Consider the following 19,692-nt stretch of genomic DNA (forward strand, 5'->3'; position numbering starts at 1 on the left):
ATAACAGATCCTTAAAAACCATTATTATAACTGAGGGCCAACTTAAATGTGTACATTTGCATTTTGTATGTCTGGGTATACATTGGTTCATGGTTATTTTTATAAGGACTGTTTGAGGTTTGACATGCTAATCCAGGAGTATCACTCTGACTTCATGGAAACTGAAAACAGAAAAAGCTGGAAGAATTGTTTTATATAATTAGTTATAGCAGCTCATAGCACTGGAGTTCAGGTGGCAGAGCTAAGGACTTCTAAGTAATCTTGTTTATCTGGCATAATAATGTGTAAAGTAAACCCAAAAGGAAGAGAAGGTTGGGAGGACCCTTCTTATTAGAAAGTTATACACTTATTTCATTTGATTGGCTAACAAATAGGTGAAAAAAATAAAAGGTGTAAATGGCAGTTGGTTTGTAAGTTTTTGGAAGATGCTGACTGGTTTAAACATATTTTTTTTATTTAACCTAGACAAAACTAAAGTTCTAGGCAGATATGTCCTTTAGGTAATGAGAAATTTTGATTGTAGCAAACACAGTTCCATTTAAATATGTTTGGAGGTGGACACATTCAGTCTTTTTAATTTGCCAAGCCCAAGTTAGAAATCTATTTATTTATTGAAGCTAATTTGCTTAAAATTATGTTTTTTTTTTTTCAGAACAAATTTCTTTGACCAGCCTGCATTTTTATTTTATTATACCACTCAAAATACCATCAGTTAAATAAACTCATCTTTGTGTGGTATCTGATCAGTGGGTACTTTAGACATGCTTAGTCTTGATTAAAAATCAAGCCAATTCACACCACCTTATCTTACATGTCACCTTCCAAACCAACTTATTCCAGTCAAGTATTCCAGTATTAGGCACAAGACAGGACCCAGCAGTAAACTGAATACAAGCCTTACCAGAGGACATACAGAAATGTTAACCTACACTTAACCTATACTGTAACTAATTAATTTACTGTAACAAGTATGTCTTTGGCATATAGAAGGAAACTAAAAGTATCCAGAAAAAAATCTATGCAAATCTGGGGAGAATGTTCAAATTCCACATAGAAAATAAAAGGTTAGACTTGAATTCAGCGGCAGCCATTCCAACATTGAGTTGGTTGCATATTTAACATGTTGTCCAGGCTACAAAAAAGACATTACAACGGTGGAAAAAGTCCTGAGAGGAGCAACTAGGTTGATTCCAGGGCTACAGGGGATGAATTATGAGAAAAGAATAAAAGCTTAAAGAAAAGGAGGTAGGAGACATGATTAATGGTTGCAAAATTGTGAAGGGAACTGGTATAGTGGATTGAGACTGTTACTTTAAAATGAGTTCATCAAGAACACGGGGACACAGTTGGAAACTAGTTATGGGTAAATTAAACATTAGGGGGTTTTTCTTTATACAGAGAACCATAGACAGCTGGAATAAGCTACCAAGTAGCGTGGCAGACAGTAAAAATGTATGAACTTTTAAAAATAGACGATGTTATTTTGGAAGAATTAACTGGATAGGACTGGCAAGCTTTGCTGGGCTGAATGGCCTGTTCTAGATTGTTCTAATGTTCATTGCAAACTTTCTAAGTTACAAGCATACTTTTTTCATGCCCTTTTGCTTTAAATAGTAAAGTTGCAAAAATACTTGCTTCTGTGCCGTTTTTCTTTTAACAGTCATTTATTTTGTCAGTATCTAAATTACTGTACTATAATGGCCCTATGCTATTGGATTTGATTCTTAAGATGCAACAATTATTCTTAACTGTAGCAGTAATGACTCATTCAGATTAATAGGACTGACTGTATAATTACACAATTCTACAATGGATGAATCTCGCTAAACAGATTTGCCAGTTTCAATTAACTTTATGGTAATTAGCAAGATGCTATCTCTAGAGTTGCCAATGGGCTGTGTACAAGCAAAAATATGCATTTCAGACAGTAGACTAGGAGCTCTAAGCTGTTAAATGCACTGGAATTAAAATGACCTTTTATAGCTATTTTGCTTTAATGTAGCTAACATTATTTTTCTCAGATCCCCTGAGTAGGATGCTGTTTTTTGTGTAGTGCCTTCATTAAAATTAACTTACTTCTCTCACTAGTGTCTACCATAATTTCACAAATTATTAATAGCTAAGGCATTGACAATATCTTACAATTGAACATCTCCAAATTTATTTGAATTCTTATGTTCAATGGAATGAAACAAACATATTTTTTATGTAATTTAATGTAGCAATGTAAATTCTACCTCAACATTTAAATGTAGAAGGAGTAACACATTAACATAGCTTGCCTTAATGCTAGAAGTATCAAGTGAGTTGGAGCTGTATATAGCAGAGCATAATTATGATATTATAGCAATAATGGAAACCTGGCTAAATAACAAAGATGGGAATGAGTATAACATAGAAGGACACACATTTTTTAGGAAATATAGACAGAAAAGTAAATCAGGTGATGTTATGATGCTGTTTATGTCAAACGAATTTAAATGCAAGTCCTCTTCAGTTGAATGATAAGCCTCATCTTAGTGAGGACATGTGGCTTCTCCTGGAAAGTATTAGGGAAAGAGGCCTTATTTTAGGAGTGTGCTATAGACCATCCCAATGCAGAAAGTAATTTCAACACAAATCTTTTTAGTAATATTAAAATGACAAGTTTACAGGGTGATATTATAGTAATGGGCAACTTTAAATACCAGAATATTAACTGCGTGGTTTCCCTTTATTTTTTAGATTCACATCCCTGATGTGGCTTTAGCAAATACACGGAAATTAACCGCATATTGTTTAAGGCATCTGATTGTAATCAACCCATTACCATATAATGGTGCACAGAATGGACAAACTATTCCAAACACTATAGCTGCTTTAGCGTTGTCACTGTTAGTACACCACTCAGAGTTTTTAACCCACTGTACTGTATCTGAGTGTGGAATCACAGTTCTACAGCAGCTGATCAGAAAGCTCTACTGCAGATTGTATCAAGAGCGGGGAGAAATATCGGGGTAGAGCTTCTAATACACACTGCCTCAGCCATGCACACAGTCTATTTGAACTGTTCACATTCAGCAAACACTTCAAAGTCTTTCCTGTACGTACCTAGCGGTTCAGAAAGTTTCATCCCAAGAACTCTAAATGCACTCAATCAGTCCATCAAGTGCTCCCAGTAGAACTGTTTGTACTTATAAGTACAATTACCTCACTGTAAACTTGCATTGCAGTTGTAATATTGCATAACCACTTAAGCTTTCATCTATACTAATAAAAGGCAAAGCCCTCGCTGACTCACTCACTCACTCACTCACTCACTCATATATACGTCCATAGCTTGCAGCTTGGTCACCGTTTGAGGCTGCGTTGGGTCCCCCATCCCAACGCCTCCCACGTTGTTGGCTGCCTGCCTATATAAGGCCGTTCGTCGCTCCTGTCTCTACATTCCCTTCCTTGCTTCGCCACGGGATTCATGTCTCCCAGCTGATAACTACAGCCTTTTTATTTAATCCACGGCTTCTCTGCTCTTTTATTGTTCATTTATTACGATTATAGTTATTGTTTAGGTATTTTAGACTTACTTTACATTGTTCAAGTACCCATTTCCTTTATCATTCCAACCGTACCCCCATTAACATGTCTATCGAGGTGATCACCATCGATCAAGGAACTGTCACTTACCGAGTGGTTTCCATGCCCGGAGATGGCACCTGCCTTTTCCATTCTCTTTGTTACATATTGCATGGCCATATCAGGCTCACTCTTGATATCTGGAGGAACATTGTGTCTTATGTATTGAATGACTGGGACAGGTTCAAGGTGTGGACTGATGACGGTACAGGAGATAATTATACTACACAGGAGCACTATAAGAGTGAAATGCTTAAGCCCTTCACCTATGCATCTGCATGTGAGTTGATGGCTGCCGCTGAATTGTTCGGTTGTCGCTTTCAAGTGTACCGAAATGGCCAAATATTTTACACCTTTTGACAACCGCCAAGGCCTCTTAAACATCTTAGATTGACAGGTGATGATTTCAGTAGTGGACACTTTGATGTTTATGAATGTTTAAACTCTCAAAAGCTGGATGTGAAGTTATTGATGAAACCGGTTGTATACTTACAATGCTTGACAGATGCCGAATGTCTCTTTAACACAAGTCCTACAAATACTGTCGTAATTGAAACAAACCATGAAACTCAAACCGATTATGACAGCAGCAATGCAAGCTGTGAGATTTGAAACAAGATTACTGTTCACATGGCCAACTGTACGTTGCATTCTCAAGAGTAAGCTCAGCGCACAGCTTGGTCATATTACAACCGGAGGGCCAAACTCACAATGTGGTATACAAAGAGATCCTTAACAAATAATTATTGGTATAATTTCCCTCAGTTTTAAAAGTTTTAATTTTCTTCTTAATAAAAATTTTAAGGCAGTACTTCACCGCTGTGAAGCGCGGGTATTTTGCTATATTGTATATTTTTCATTTCTTTTTATCATATTATTATTGTTGTTATTTTACCATTTAATAGGAAAATAAGTTTATGGAGGATTTGCATATTGAATCTCGTTGTACCATACAATAACAATAAAGGAATTAAATTCAATTGAGAGTGCGTATTTACAGATGATGATGACTGGTTTCTAAGTTGATTTAGATTTCCAGGCACTATCTTCGTGGAGCTCTTGATATCATTTTAAAGTTGAAATGCATTAAAGCAGGGGTCTTCAAGTTCGGTCCTGGAGGACCACCATGGCTGCAGGTTTTCATTCTAACCCTTTATAAGTGAGCGTCCTGCTTGTGCTGTTAATTAACTTCTTGTGAATTCATTATAATTGAATTGCTTTTTTAAGATTTAATCTCCTGAATTTCTTCATCATTCCACGTTATTGCTTCATTTCTTTCCTCAAATGGCACCTGAACAGAAATGAAATGTGAAGTGAGGGAACCAACAGAAGACCAACTAAGTCAGAGCCTAACACTCCAACCAGTTTCACTCCAACTAGCTTCTTAATATGGTGCCAATTCCTGTCATTAATTAAACCAGTTCTTTAATTTCGTGGCTTGTTGCTGCTCTCGTGATGCATTAGCAGACATTTCCGAAATTGTTGATTTTCTCTTTTCTAAGAGCACTATTAAACTTTGAGGACCTGAGCAGATCAACATTCCTGAGACCTTCATCTTTTTTTATTTTCAGATATTGTATGATGGACACCAGGGGCCTCATGTATAAACGGTGCATACACACAGAAATGTTGCATAAGAACTTTTCCATGGTCAAATCATGATGTATAAAACCTACACATGGTGTAAAGCCACGCACTTTTCCACGGTACCTCATACCTTGCCGTACGCAAGTTCTCCGTTCAGTTTTGCAGACTGGCGGCACCCAGTGTCAAAGCAATGCTACTGTTCCTGTGTGGTTACACCTTATTTTCCTGACGCGGTTTTATAAATACACTGAAACTAACCACATATTGTTTATTAGTGTAATGCATCTGATTGTAATTAACTTGTGACAATATAATGGTCCAGGGAATAGCCATAGTATTCCAAATACCATAACTGCTTTAGCGTTGTTACTCTCACTGCACCTTCTTCTTCTTTCAGCTGCTCCTGTTAGCATTTGCCACAGCGGATCATCTATTTCCATATTACTCTCACTGCACCACTTGGAGTATTTATATCACTGTATCTGAGTGGGGAATCACAGCAGCAGATGATCGGAAAGAGAATTATCGGTATACAGATTCAAGCAGACGCTGTCTCAGCCACGTCAAAACGTTTCAAAGCCTTTCCTGTACAGACCTCGCGGTTCAGAAACAGTTTCATCCCAAGAAGTTTAAACGCACTTAATCAATTGCTACTTGTAGAACTGTTTGTACTTATAAGTACAATCACCCCATTGTAAACTTGCACTACAGTTATAATATCGCACAACCTGAGCCACTTTATAAAGCGCATATTTACATATGATGACAATATCATTTTTAAGATGAAATGCAGCAAAATATGTTTATTATATTATACAGATAAAACTTTAACTTCATTTAAATAATCTATATTCTTCACTGGGACTGTCATGAAGGATAGAATAATTAAACATGTACTACAAAGATATTTCAATGTTCCTTAAACGTTTTGAAATATTGGCGCTCTAAGCTTACGGATGGCTTAACGTCTATTACAGAGCTGATTGTGTGGTGATCGGTTACTTGGAGAAAGAAAAGCAAGGACTGCAGGGGCGGATACGCCAATATATATTGAATATAAAACAGAAAGAGAAAATAACAACACAGCTAAAAATGCAGCAACAAATTTCAACAAAAGTTAAATGCTTGTGTCATGAGCATGAGGCGGCTATGCAGTGTCCGTAACGAACGTGGCCATCCGCCGTGCATATGATACCTTAATGATATTGGCAGGCGAAGGGGCCACCGATTCTTTCTATGCCCAGGGCCGCCACAAGCCTAGAGCCGCCCCTGAGTACTGCTGCAATAAATTATTTCATCGAAGGTCGCACATAATCACTGCGCGTGAAACCCATGTTTAATAACGTGCTTTAACTCCTATCACCATGAAAATAATATCACATATGCATCTCAGTATTTTAGTTATTCAGAGAGCTGTAATATCATGAATGTAATGGATTCTGTGTCCAGTTGGAGGAAGAGAGCCGGTTTAAGAAGCAAGTAGTGATTCACACACACACAGAGCACATAGAAGATCACATACAAAACAAAGCATTTAACATGCTGCTTTAATTATGATGTGATTTGAGAAACTGGTTAATTAAACAATTTTAAGATGAAGTTTATGATGCTATACTTTAATGACAAAATAAACTGCGTAATTAAAGTGGACATTTTGAGATTGAAGTTGACATTTCGTGATTTTTCCCCACTGTGTGCCTTTTTTTTCTCTGTACCCTAATAAGCTTTCATATGACACTCAGACAGTGAGCTACAACTCATCCTTTCACGGCAACTTTGATATGTGACTTCTTTTTTATTTCCGGCACTGTGCGATTTTGTGAACGTGAGCTTTCAGGTTTCCCCAACACGCTATGTCACTCGATCAACTTCCTTTTGTTGATTATACCACGGTTTAATTAAAGAATGTGACTGGCTACATCTCCAAATGCTTAGAGGATGTTACTGTTACCAAGGATGTTACCACAAGAGCCAACCAAAAGCCCTGGATGACGAGAGAAGTGCACATGCTGCTCAAGATCAGAAATGCAGCCTTCAGATCTGGAGACAAGGCTGCCCTCAGGGTGGCCAGAACCAACCTGTCTCGCACTATGAGGAGAGCTAAGCGGGCCTATGTGCAGAAGATTAACAAAGACTTCAGCAGCACCAGAGACAAACGTCGTACGTGGCACAGCGTTCAGACAATTACAAACAACAAGCCCAACCCACACAGCAGCGATGGTGATGCCTCCTTACCGGATGAGCTGAACAACTTCTTCACACGGTTTGAGACACAGAACAAAGAGCCTGCAAGAAAAGCAGCACCTCCCTCCACTGACCAGGCACTCTGTCTCTCTACAACTGACGTGAGGAGGACTCTGGCCATGTGCTCAAAGAATGCGCCAGTCAACAGACATCTTCAACACATCTCTGAGCCAGTCATCAGTCCCAGCATGCTTCAAGTCGACCACCATCATACCAGTGCCGAAGAAGTCATCAATGACAAGCTTGCATGACTACCGACCAGTTGTACTCACGCCAATAATCATGAAGTGCTTCGTCGAAAGGTTAGTCATGTCACACATAAAGACGAATCTCACTGCCTCTCTTGACCCTCTTCAGTTTGCATACCACTCAAACAGGTCAACTGAGGATGCCATATGCTCTGACCTTTACCTCTCCCTGACACATCTGGATTAAAACAGACACATATGTCAGGATTCTATTCATAGACTTTAGCTCCGCCTTCAACACAATCATCCCTCAAAAGCTGGTTGTAAAACTGAGAAGGTTGGGCCTGAACACCACCCTCTAAAATTTGATCCTGGACTTCTTGATAGAGAGGCCCCAGTCAGTTTGGATGGGCTGCAACACTTCCGCATCATCACACTGAGTACTGGAGTGCCGCAGGGCTGCGTGCTTATCCACTGCTCTTCACCCTGCTGACTCACAACTGCACAGCCACACACAACACCAACCACATCATCAAGTCTGCGGATGATACGATGGTGCTGAGACAGATAAGAACGGATAATGAAATAGCATACAGAGAAAACAACAATCTATCTTTCAATGTTGACAATTCAAAAGAGATAATTGTGTACTCCAGAAAATCACATCCTGCTCACATCATACTCAGCACCAACAGTTTACATGTGGAGACTGTTAGGAGTATCAAGTTCCTCGGTGTGTGCATAACTGAGCAACTTACGTGGACGCTTAGTATCTCATCCAGCAGAGACTACACTTCATGAGGCAGCTGAAGTGAGCAAGTCTTCCCCCTTCCATCCTCACCATGTTCTACAGAGGCACCATTGAGAGTGTTCTCACCAGCTGCATCACTGTCTGGTATGGCAACTGCAACATATCCGACAGCAAATTCCTGCAAAGGATAGTGAAAACAGCAGAGAACATTATTGGGGTGCCTCTCCCTTCACTACAGTACATATTTTACAAACGCAGTGTCCACAAGGCCCGCAGCATTGTGCAGGACCCCTTACACCCCTCACATGGACTTTTCACACTTCTGAAGAAGATACTGCAGCATCAGAGCCAGATCTGCCAGGCTGCAGGATAGTTTTAACCCCCAAGCTCTGTCTCCTTAACCCTTTAAGTGGCACACCCAGAAATACGCATTGAAAAAATTATATTTTATCATTTCTGAGGTCTGTAGGCCAAGAAAAACAAAAATCAATAGTTTTTTCAAACACTGACTATGCAGTTTGTTAATTACAGAGGTCTACCAAACGGTAGAGGAAGTCGTTAAAGGTAAAAGTAAAAGTAACATTTATTAAATGTTTCCAACAATATAAAAGCAACATCTTTGTGTTTTTCTTTTGTTTTTTTATTTGTTTTATTGTGAAACAAATATATTAACACCATGCTGCTCCCTGGGGTCTTCCACACTGCCTCAACCACCTGTAAAAACAGAATGTTTATACAAGCAAGCCACTTTCCTGCAAAACTTGTGTGCGTGTTGAAATGAACTGAAAATCTCATACTGACATTTTAAGTATTTTGCACACTGCACTTTGACATTCTTTGACTTTCTTCGATATCTTTCTGCTATGAAACATTCTGACCTGCCATTGTTTACACTTGTCTTAAACAAATATTACCATACACCCATAATTTCTGTATTATATATACAGTATTGATTATTTATTTATTATATTACATATTTATTGACTATATTTATGTATCTAGTTTGCATAATACCATACATTGCATCAATGTTCATATTGCTTATTACACATCAATATTGATGCTACTTCTTTGTCTTGTCTTTGCACAATGTCTTGTGTGTGTTTTAATTTTAATATTAAATCTTAATTTTAATTTTTAATTTTAATTCTAATTTTAATTTAATTACATTTTTTTTTTATTTGCACTTCATGTTGTTACACTGTGGACCCTGAGATTCACAATTTCGTCTATCTGTATACTTGTATATGGTTGAGATGACAAAAAAGTTTACTTTGACTTTGAGATGCAAAGACTAAAATTATGTTTAACTTTGGTAGGGCAATTTTTGAGCAGATGCGACAAAGTCTAAGGAGGATAGACTGGGATAAGCTTTTAAGCATAGTGACAGTAGAGGAGCAGTGGAACAGGTTTAAAAATGTTTTACATGTAATGCAGGACAGGTACTGTACATACCTAAATTTGGAATTAATAGAAAATTTAAAAAAACTCCAAGTGGGTTAATAAAGAGTTAAAAATGGAGCTGCAAAGGAAAAACGAGCTTTATAAGGCATATGAGACTAATAACTCCAAAGTGAATCATTGGGCATATGAGAATATGAGGGCAATCATTAAGAAAGATATTAAGGAGACTGAAAGACTGTTGGAGAGGACTATAGCAAGTAAGGGGAAAGATGATCCTAAGAGATTCTTTCAGTATTCTTTTAGTAAAAGAACAGTCAAGGAGGAGGTAACATGTATCAGAAATAGTAAAGGGGAATTAAAAGATACAGACAGTGAAATAGTAGACACTCTAAACTTGCATTTTTCTGAGGTCTTCACAAGTGAAGAAGTGGATAACCTCCCACTGGTAAATGGGACTACTAAGGAGGTACTGGGGGATTTAGTACTGCTCAGATTAAATGGACTAAAGTAAAAAACTCACCAGGATGAGATAATATTTTGCTCTCGAATTCTCAAAGAGGCTAGCCTTAAACCCTTGACAAATATTTTTAGGAAGTCACTGCACACTGGGGATATTCCAAAGGAAGGGAAAAATGGCAAATATTATCTCATTATATAAAAAGGGTGACCTGGCAGATCCAAGTAACTATAGGCCAGTAAACTTAAAGGGCATCATAGGAAAATTAATGGAAGGAATTATTAAGGATAAGATTGAGCAGCACATGGCAAGTGTTTTTCTGAATAGTCAGCAAGGGTTCAGAAGAGGGAGGTTGTGTTTTACTTATATGCTGGAATTGTATGAGGAAGCAACAAAAGGATATGATCAGAGTGAAGCATATGATCTTACTTATCTTGATTTCGAGAAAGCATTTCATAAGGTGTCACATGAGAGGTTTGGGTGTCAAACTAAAAGAAATGGGAGTTCAGGGTGATGTTTTAGAGGGGTACAGAATTAACTCAGACACAGGAAGCAGAGGGTGATGGTGCGTGGAACCTTATCAGAACTGGCTAATTTTAAGAGTGGTGTTCCACAGGGATCAGTCCTAGGCCCAGTGCTATTTTTAATATAAAATATATAAATGATTTAGATAGGAACTTAAGTAACAAGCTGGTCAAGTATACAGATAATACCAACAAAGGTGGATTGGCTGATAATTTGGAATCCATTAAGAAGGCATTAAGCAGACCCCCGTGACCCTGTAGTTAGGATATAGCAGGTTGAATAATGGATGGATGGATGGATAAAACATCAGTTACCCACTGACTTAAAAGAGGAGAGTTAAGATTCTTCCAGTTTAGCAAAATAAGTCTGCGTGCCAATAGTGTAGTTAAAGCAATCACAGTTTTTTTGTCCTTTTCCACTTTAAGCCCATCTGGAAGAACAACAAACACAGCTGTTAATGGGTTAGGAGGGATTGTGACACCAAGGCTGTCCGAAAGGCACTTAAACATTTTTGTCCAGAATGATGTTAATTTGGTGCAGGCCTAAAACATGTGACCCAGTGAGGCTAGGACTTGATTGCAGCATTTGCAGGTTGGATCTTGCCCTGGAAATATTTTGGACAGTTTTAAGCGAGACAGATGTGCTCAATATATAATTTTGAGTTGAATAATTGTATGCTTTGCGCATATGGAGCTCGAGTGAATTCTCTGCTTTGCTATCTTCCACTCCTTTTCTGATATGTTGAGTGAGAGATCCTTTTCCCACTGTCTTCTTTTGGATCTTTGGAAGGGAGGGACTGTAAAATTATTTTATATATTTCAGAATTGCTGTCTGAGTCCTCCAAACTGAGCAATATTTTCTCCAGCATGGAGGAAGGTGTGAGATGAGGGAAATTGAGCAGGTTCTGTTTGACAAAGTTTCTAATTTGATGATAGTGAAAGAAATGTGCTGCTGGAAAGTTAAATTTGGAATGTAATTGTTCATATGATGCAAAGATGTTGTCTATATAAAGATCTCTAAGCAATTTAATCCCAAATGTTTTCCAGATATTAAAAACTGCATATGTTTGCAAGGGTTAAAAAAGGTGGTTCTCATGCAGAGGTGCCACAAATAAAAGATTCTCCATCATAAAATGCTTTCTACATTGGTTCCATATTCAGAGTGAGTGAAGCACAATTGGGTTATTAGTATATTGGCGATAACTTGCATTTTTTGGGGCACAAAGCAGGGAATATAAAGAAGTACTGCAGGATTCTTCCAGCTAGAGTGAGATGAAGGATTGACCATTTATGCAAGTCTTGCTTAATTTGCTTGCTTAAAAAAAACAGATGGCGAATTTTTGTTGAAAAAGAGCTTTATGTTTACTTGTGATATTTACCCTAAGGTATCTGCAATGATAAAAGGGAAGGTGTGCAATCTAATATTGTATGCTTGAGAATTCACTGGAAAGAACACACTTTTATTCATATTAATTCTGAGACCAGAGATCTTTTCAAAAGCTGTAAGTGCTATTAAGACTACAGGCACAGTATTTTGTGGGTCTGATATATACAAAACCATATCATCTGCATATAAAGAAATTTTCTTTTAATGTCCTTCTCTGATAATAGCTTTTAATCTGATAAACATTTCGACAGTGAACTTCCAGTGGTTCAATGGCGATTGCAAATAACAGTGGTGACAAGGCGCATCCTTGTCTGGTACCACGTTCTAGTTTAAAGTAATCTGAACAAATGTTGTTAATATAAACTGAGCTTCTGGATTGGTATACAGTAGTTTGATCCATGCACAAATATTTGGCCAAACCCAAATTTATGCAAAGTGGTGAATTGGTAATCCCATTCAACCATATCAAATGCTTTTTCTGAATCAAAAGATAATACTTGTATTTTAAAATAAGTTCATGAAGAACATGGAGACACAGTTTAAAAATTGTTAAGGGTAAATTTCACACAAACATTAGGAAGTTTTTCTTTACACAGAGAACCATAGACACTTGGAATAAGCTACCATGTAGCGTGGTAGACAGTAAGACTTTAGCGAGTTTCAAAACTAGACTTGATGTTTTTTTAGAAGAATTAAGTGGATAGGACTGGCAAGCCATTTTGGGCTGATTGGTCTGTTTTTAATCTAGATTGTTCTAATGTTCTTAAGTTACTGAACTTTACAACAACTCAATGGTTAAGCATAATACTATATACTTTAATATAAAAATACAAACATAAGAAAAATATAGAAACAATATTAACATAAGAACTGACCAATTAACAGTAGAGGAAAGGAAAAGTAAATTCCAGTTGGCAGAATTCCTGGATACAATAAATCTCTGGAGTGTTCAATAAATGATAACAAGTTAAACTCACAGATTTGATAACCTAGGCCAGTGTTTCCCAAACTCAGTCCTTGGGACTCACTGTGGCTGCAGGTTTTTGTTCCAACCAGATTCCTAATCAGTGACAACACTTGATTACGCTGCGCTCATTTAATTAGCTGGTACATGTATTTTTTTTTCTCTTATTCGACATTCAGAAAAAAGCATGGCAGCATGAATTTTACATTTTTAAGACATTTACAAATACTTCTGCTTGTTCTATAAATTTAAATGCTTAACTCTCTTTTGTTGATTTCATTATATTTCTCCCTTTCTCTGTGCAGTCTTCCCCCTTCGTTGTATCTTATTTATGACAATTAAAAATGAGCAGATACACAGGCAAACAGCACAGAATAATCAAAGGCTGAAACTACTTTAGCGTCAGACCCACTAATTAGTAAATAATGGATTAATTAAACAATTAGAACACCTTGAAAAGTAGAATGAAAATCAAGATGAAAATACCGTTAAAAAGAAAAAAATACATTATTCCTATATAACTGCTTGGTGTATTTTAATATATTTTTTTTTTTTAGCAAACAATATAGAAACTAGTTTTCTAATTCCTTTATTGTCCCCAAAGAACTTGGGAAATAACAGTTCATTTAATTAGCCCAGGAGTTCAATTAAAAACAGAAGCTGGTTGGAACAAAAACCTGCAGCCACAGTGGGCCCTCAGGACCGAGTTTGGGAAACACTGACCTAGGCTAATTGACTGCTGCCTTTCCCTAGGGGAATACAAAATCATAAATTATGTTGAAATTACTGAAATAAAATAAGAAAGTCTACAAACTCTACAGTGGATTAATAAAGATTTAAAAAAAGAAGCCACAAAGGAAAAAATTGCTTTATGAGGCATATAAGACCTGTTCTCATCTAGATTGTTCTAATGTTCTAAAGTAGTAGTGATGCAAATGCCATAGCAGGACATTAAGAAGAAGGAAGGATTAAAAGATGGTCAATAACAGTTGATAGTGGGGGCAAGCTTCTGTTTTTATACAAATAATTCACAAACATAGCTACAATATAAACAGTCTAACCAAGTGCTCTAATAACTGTATGCTAGACTGAAGTAGTACATCTTCAGCTACTAACTGCATTTACTGTAGCTTACTGACTAAACCTGCACATTGATTAAGTGCATGGCTAGCAAATTTTACAGATTAGATAAACTTAATGGGACAGAGTTCTATTAATTTTATACATTGACAACTCTCATTCAGCTGGGATACATAGCATTCACTTAGAAAAAAAAGATGCATATTTAAAAGTTTGACTTTTTAAGTAACAAGTACATTTCCTCAAATATATATCTGTCTCAACAGATTATTCCCATATTAATATATTGCATAAATGTTGCTTTTATCTTAAGTTTCAAATGAAACTTTTGAAAGTCTCATGGGTAAACAAGGAGTCAAGATCCTGAAAAGAGAAAGTTACATATAAAAAAATCCCATAGTCTACTAAATAAATACTTGGTTTTTCCAGTCTGGGGAGAAGACCTCTTCTTTCAAATGCCAAAAATAAAGCACCTTTTCTTGGAGTGCTGTCTGTTTAACAAGCAGCACTTTTGTTGTACATGTGCTCATGAACTAGAGGCAAACCAGATGTAATAAAGATTTTTTAATATGAGGTTTAATTCAAGTGGCCTCCTCAGATTGGTATTTTACAGTATGAGCTTATATCAGGTCCAAGCCAATTTGAAAAACCTCAAGATTAATGCAATTATCCTTAAGGTGATGGCTGGAGGAGAAAAGGCAGGAGATGTAGATGTAGAAGTAGTGGCATGAAAGGAGTGAGACCTTTGTTATTAGAAGTTGTGTGGGTAAGATGCACGGTGATCATGAAGTAAGTGTAAATTTAAATATCAGCAATGTTTTGAAGAAAGCAGTGATAATTTGCAACTTAGGAAACGAAGACTTTTACAAAAATAAATGACTGAAAAATGTAAATGGAATTTCTATACTAAGAAAGAAGATTCAAATTCTTTATTAAAACTGAAAACTCACCCCGCCACAGACCTCCAATGCACTTTATCATAGATCCTCTTTGATATCTTATATAACATACTAGCAGAATACCCGCGCTTCGCAGCGGAGAAGTAGTGTGTTAAAAAAGTAATGAAAAAGAAAAGGAAACATTTTGAAAATAACGTAACATGATTGTCAATGTAATTGTTTTGTCACTGTTGTGAGTGATGAGTGTTGCTGTCATATATATATATATATATATATATATATATATATATATATATATACACACACACATATATACATACACTTATATATATATATATATATATATATACATATACATCCACATATACAGTATATACATATATATACATATACACACACACACATACATATATATATATATATATATACATATACACTCTTTGGGGTGCGAGCAACTGTTGCTGGGGGTGCCAGAATCCATCAAGGAAGAAAAATGAAAAACATTATTTGTACAAAATCTTAATTTATTTATCCATTCCTAAATAAGTAAATGGGCAGGCTATTTTGTATCAGTGCAATACGCTGCTTGTTAAAATGGATGACTACCGCTCTTACGTGCAAGTCTGCGTGGATATTATGAACTATCGTATCTGTTCAAGTTCTATTTAAATTTTAAATAGAAGGAATTTTTATTTAGTCGACAGAAATATCTTTGGTAGGAATGTAAGTTAAATGTAGGCATCATTGCATACATTTTTCTTCACCATAGAAATGTAAAGAGTAAATTCGCCTTACATTCCAACCAAAGATATTTTTGTCGACTAAATAGAACTTGAAAAGATATATATTTTCGAATGTGATCACGCAATTCAGATCGAGTTCACTCACACTACATTGAGCCCGTGTGCTATTGTGGTTTCGCCTGCGTGCCTCAATAAGTCACCCTCCCTTCGCTCTTACTTTTTTACCGTTCATCTAATGATTACACTGAGTATGGCTTTACCAAAACAATCATTGATGGCAAATAAAGTATCCATTAGTCATAAAGCTTCAATTGGTGATCTGTCTTTCTGCGTTAACCGCATATTTTTTCATACGTCTCAAACCAAGGGGATTCAAGGGTAAAATGAATTGGGAAGCTCTGATATATATGTATGTGTGTGTATATATATATGTATGTATATATATATTGAAATAGTTTTACTGTGAAATAATGCAAAGAGCACGCAACACTTGTTTCGCCCTAATTTTGGGGTCATCAGGCGTACATACTCAGTGCACCCCCTCTCAGGAATCGAGCCTCAGTCGTCGGCGCTAGAAGCAAAGCCTCTTCCATTGCACCACGGCATGTGGTTTGTCTATTTGAGAGTATGCAGATCGGGATATATATATACATATATATATATACCCGCGCTTCGCAGCGGAGAAGTAGTGCATTAAAGAACTTATGAAAAAGAAAAGGGAACATTTTAAAAATAGCGTAACATGATTGTCAATATACAGTAATTGTTTTGTGAGTGTTATGAGTGTTGCTGTCATCAAGGATTTGATTATCATTATTTCTTTCAATCAGGTTCATATTTGTAGGATGTGTTGTGTTCAAGTTACATTCCGTGTCTGTCAATTGTTGTAAAGATAACAGGTTTCATTCATCGATTTATTTCTTACTGCATCAATAAACAGCTCGTCTTCCTCTTTATCTGAGACGTATCACACTGCATGCACAGGTCTTTTTTTTACACTGTCTTCTTTTAGCGGGACATTGACTTTTTCCACGTGTGCTATGTTTCCTCAGTAGTTGCACTTATGAATATGCTTGTATGTGTCAGACGCTTCATATTTTTTTGCTGCCTTCTCAACTGTGTAATTTAGTTTTTGTTCAGCACACTTTGGAACTGTTGCTTTTTGTCTGTGCACTGCGTCAGTTCACGCGAGCCGCTCGGTGTACATGCATCGATGGTTCCCAGCTGTGCTGGTGCCATCTTGTGCGATGTCCATGGCTGTATTTAATGTTAGCTAAGACCAGGCACTTAAAAGTTTCTCTCACAGTTTCGCTGATTAGGTGCCAAACACAACCTGACCATCTCATCTTCGTCTGCATAAGCACAGTCCTTCACCGGTGAATATTTAGCAGCAGTGTTTCTATTGGATTGCCACTGACAGACGGCCTTATATGGGCAGGCACTAAATTACGAGGGAGGCGTAACTCCGCCTCCAACGTCCATCGAGCAGAAGTCTATTATAGTATATGGACGAAAAAATAGGTTCCAGTTATGACCGTTATGCGTAGAATTTCGAAATGAAACCTGCCAAACTTTTGTAAATAAGCTGTAAGGAATGAGCCTGCCAAATTTCAGCCTTCTACCTACATGGGAAGTTGGAGAATTAGTGATGAGTGAGTGAGTCAGTGAGTGAGTGAGTGAGCTAGAGAGTGAGGGCTTTGCCTTTTATTAGTATGGATTAACAGCAGATTAATTAACCTGGAATCTGTATAACCTAAATCAAAGTAGACAATAATTTACAAATCAAGAGTTATTTCAGAAAAGTTAGAGGAAAATCACTTTAAGTGTTACCTATGTTTTTTTTTTGTTAAAAAATGTAGCATTTAGCTTGTGAGCCACTAGGGGATGTATGCCACCCTAACCAGGACACAGACAGGCAGGAGACAGGTTTTGCCACAGTACACACATTTATTTACAGCTTTGACATGCCCAAAATACCAGTCCACACAACACACCAATACCATTCTGTCTTTTCTTGCTGCCAGTCCTTCTCCCTCCATTCCTCCTCAGGCCTTGTCCTCTCCTCCCAACTCTGGCCAACTTATGGAATGAGGTGGCTCCTTTTTATAGGGCACCTGGATGAAGTTTCTTCAGGCCATACTACCAGGTGTGGCGGAAGCGTGACTAAATAAGGCCCTGGAAAGGTCCATGCGCCCCCTGGCTGAGGCCACGGGTTCCAACAGGGTTGAGCTCCCATGCTCATAACCCGTAGCCCCACTGGAAATCAAGGGGGCTGCCCTCTATCAGCCCAGGGGAGACACTGTCCCATAAATACTCTCTCCCCCTCCTCTGGTCCTTCCACACTCTGGGCGTCTGGCCGCCTGCCACAAGCAGTAGAATACCCTGAACAGAACAGGGCCAGAAAACAGCACTCACATGTAGAATAACTCTTAGGGGTGTTTGAGTATGCATATAATGCCCCAGAGAAGGTGATTGTATATACTGTATCTCTAGGCAGCACTTAAATTTATAAGCCAAAAAATTATTGAGATTTTCTCAAGCTATTTTCTGGTTGAAGGTTGTCAATTCTCTGTTTTAGAAGTTGAAATTGCTATTATTTATTCTTACTTCAACTTAAAAAACATCTAGATTCCTTTAAACAATGATGTCAAGTGAAATGTACAACATATTGTATACATCTTTCAAATTGTTAAAGCTATTAATATTTGATTACTTTTTTAGGTCTGTATTGATGAGTGTGAGAGGAGGGTTGCCACTACACTTATCTGGGATGCCTGTGATAAAGCAATAGTCAACAGTTTGACACAAGATCAAGATGGTGGCTTGTTGAGATTGGAAAGCGAGGAGATCACATTGCCTAAGGGATGGAAAGATGGCACCATTTACACCACACTGCTGAAGCATCTTACTAATGTAGTGAAAGCCTCTGGAGGAAGTCCTCGGGAGGAAGACCAGAAAATGTCTCAGACTCCAAAGGATTACCTGGAAGAACAAGATGTTCAGGAAAGCAGCAATTCAAATGGTGAAAACTATGATATCTTTTTGGGGAACCACAATCTTTCCAAACGATTTGGAGGGTTTCTTAAGGGAAAGTATGGTTACAAGAAACTTCTATACCCAGGAAAATCTTTGTATAAACGTTATGGAGGATTTATAGGTGTTCGCAAATCTGCACGCAAGTGGAACAATCAAAAACGGTTTAGTGAGTTTCTGAAGCAGTATTTAGGAATGTCAACTCGTTCTAGTGAGTATGATAGTCTTTCTACTGACATTACTGTACAGAATGATATATGACTCATTAATGAGTGCAAAAGTATAAATAAAATGATTCATGATCTGTGGAATGTCTATTTTGTAAATACAGTATCCAAATTACATGTGTATGAATGTACTATTGTGTGAATGTATGCACGTGTGTTGATAAAATTTTACAAATTAAACATTTCAGTAGAATGTTAATAAAACTGACAGAATGATTTTAGAAAATATTGCATTATAAAAACTGTGAAATGCAAAGTTCATTTGAATTACTATATTTCACATTTTTTATCCTCTTATTAAATGTACTGTTCTTACATTTAATTTCCAAATATACATGACATGACTTTTTGAAAATGCTATCTATGTTCTTACCATTTTTAATAAAATATGCATATATATGGTAAAGCAAAGAAATTTTTCTTTTTTCTTACCTTTTGAAGTCTTAAATTTCTCATATTTGCTTTAAAATGTTTGAATTTGTGTAATTTTTTATTTTATTAATAAGTCAGATTTAAGGATGACTAGATATTGAGTTGAAGAACTTCCATTTTGTTACAGTAAAATAATCCTCACACGGTGTGCTGTGTCTTC

General features: G+C 37.0%; 1 protein-coding gene across 1 annotated transcript in view; it reads left to right on the plus strand.

The window, feature by feature from the left end:
* The window catches only part of LOC120526844 (prepronociceptin-like), a 104,113-nt gene extending 84,690 nt beyond the window's left edge, over window positions 1–19,423 (plus strand). Inside the window, exon 3 of the mRNA XM_039749971.1 lies at window positions 18,562–19,423. Within this exon, the coding sequence (XP_039605905.1) occupies window positions 18,562–19,134 (573 nt within the window). The 3' untranslated portion in view covers window positions 19,135–19,423. The remainder of the gene's footprint in view (window positions 1–18,561) is intronic.
* The last annotated feature ends 269 nt before the right edge of the window (window positions 19,424–19,692 follow it).

This window comes from Polypterus senegalus, chromosome 3 (assembly GCF_016835505.1).
Source record: "Polypterus senegalus isolate Bchr_013 chromosome 3, ASM1683550v1, whole genome shotgun sequence".
NCBI classification, from domain to species: domain Eukaryota; kingdom Metazoa; phylum Chordata; class Cladistia; order Polypteriformes; family Polypteridae; genus Polypterus; species Polypterus senegalus.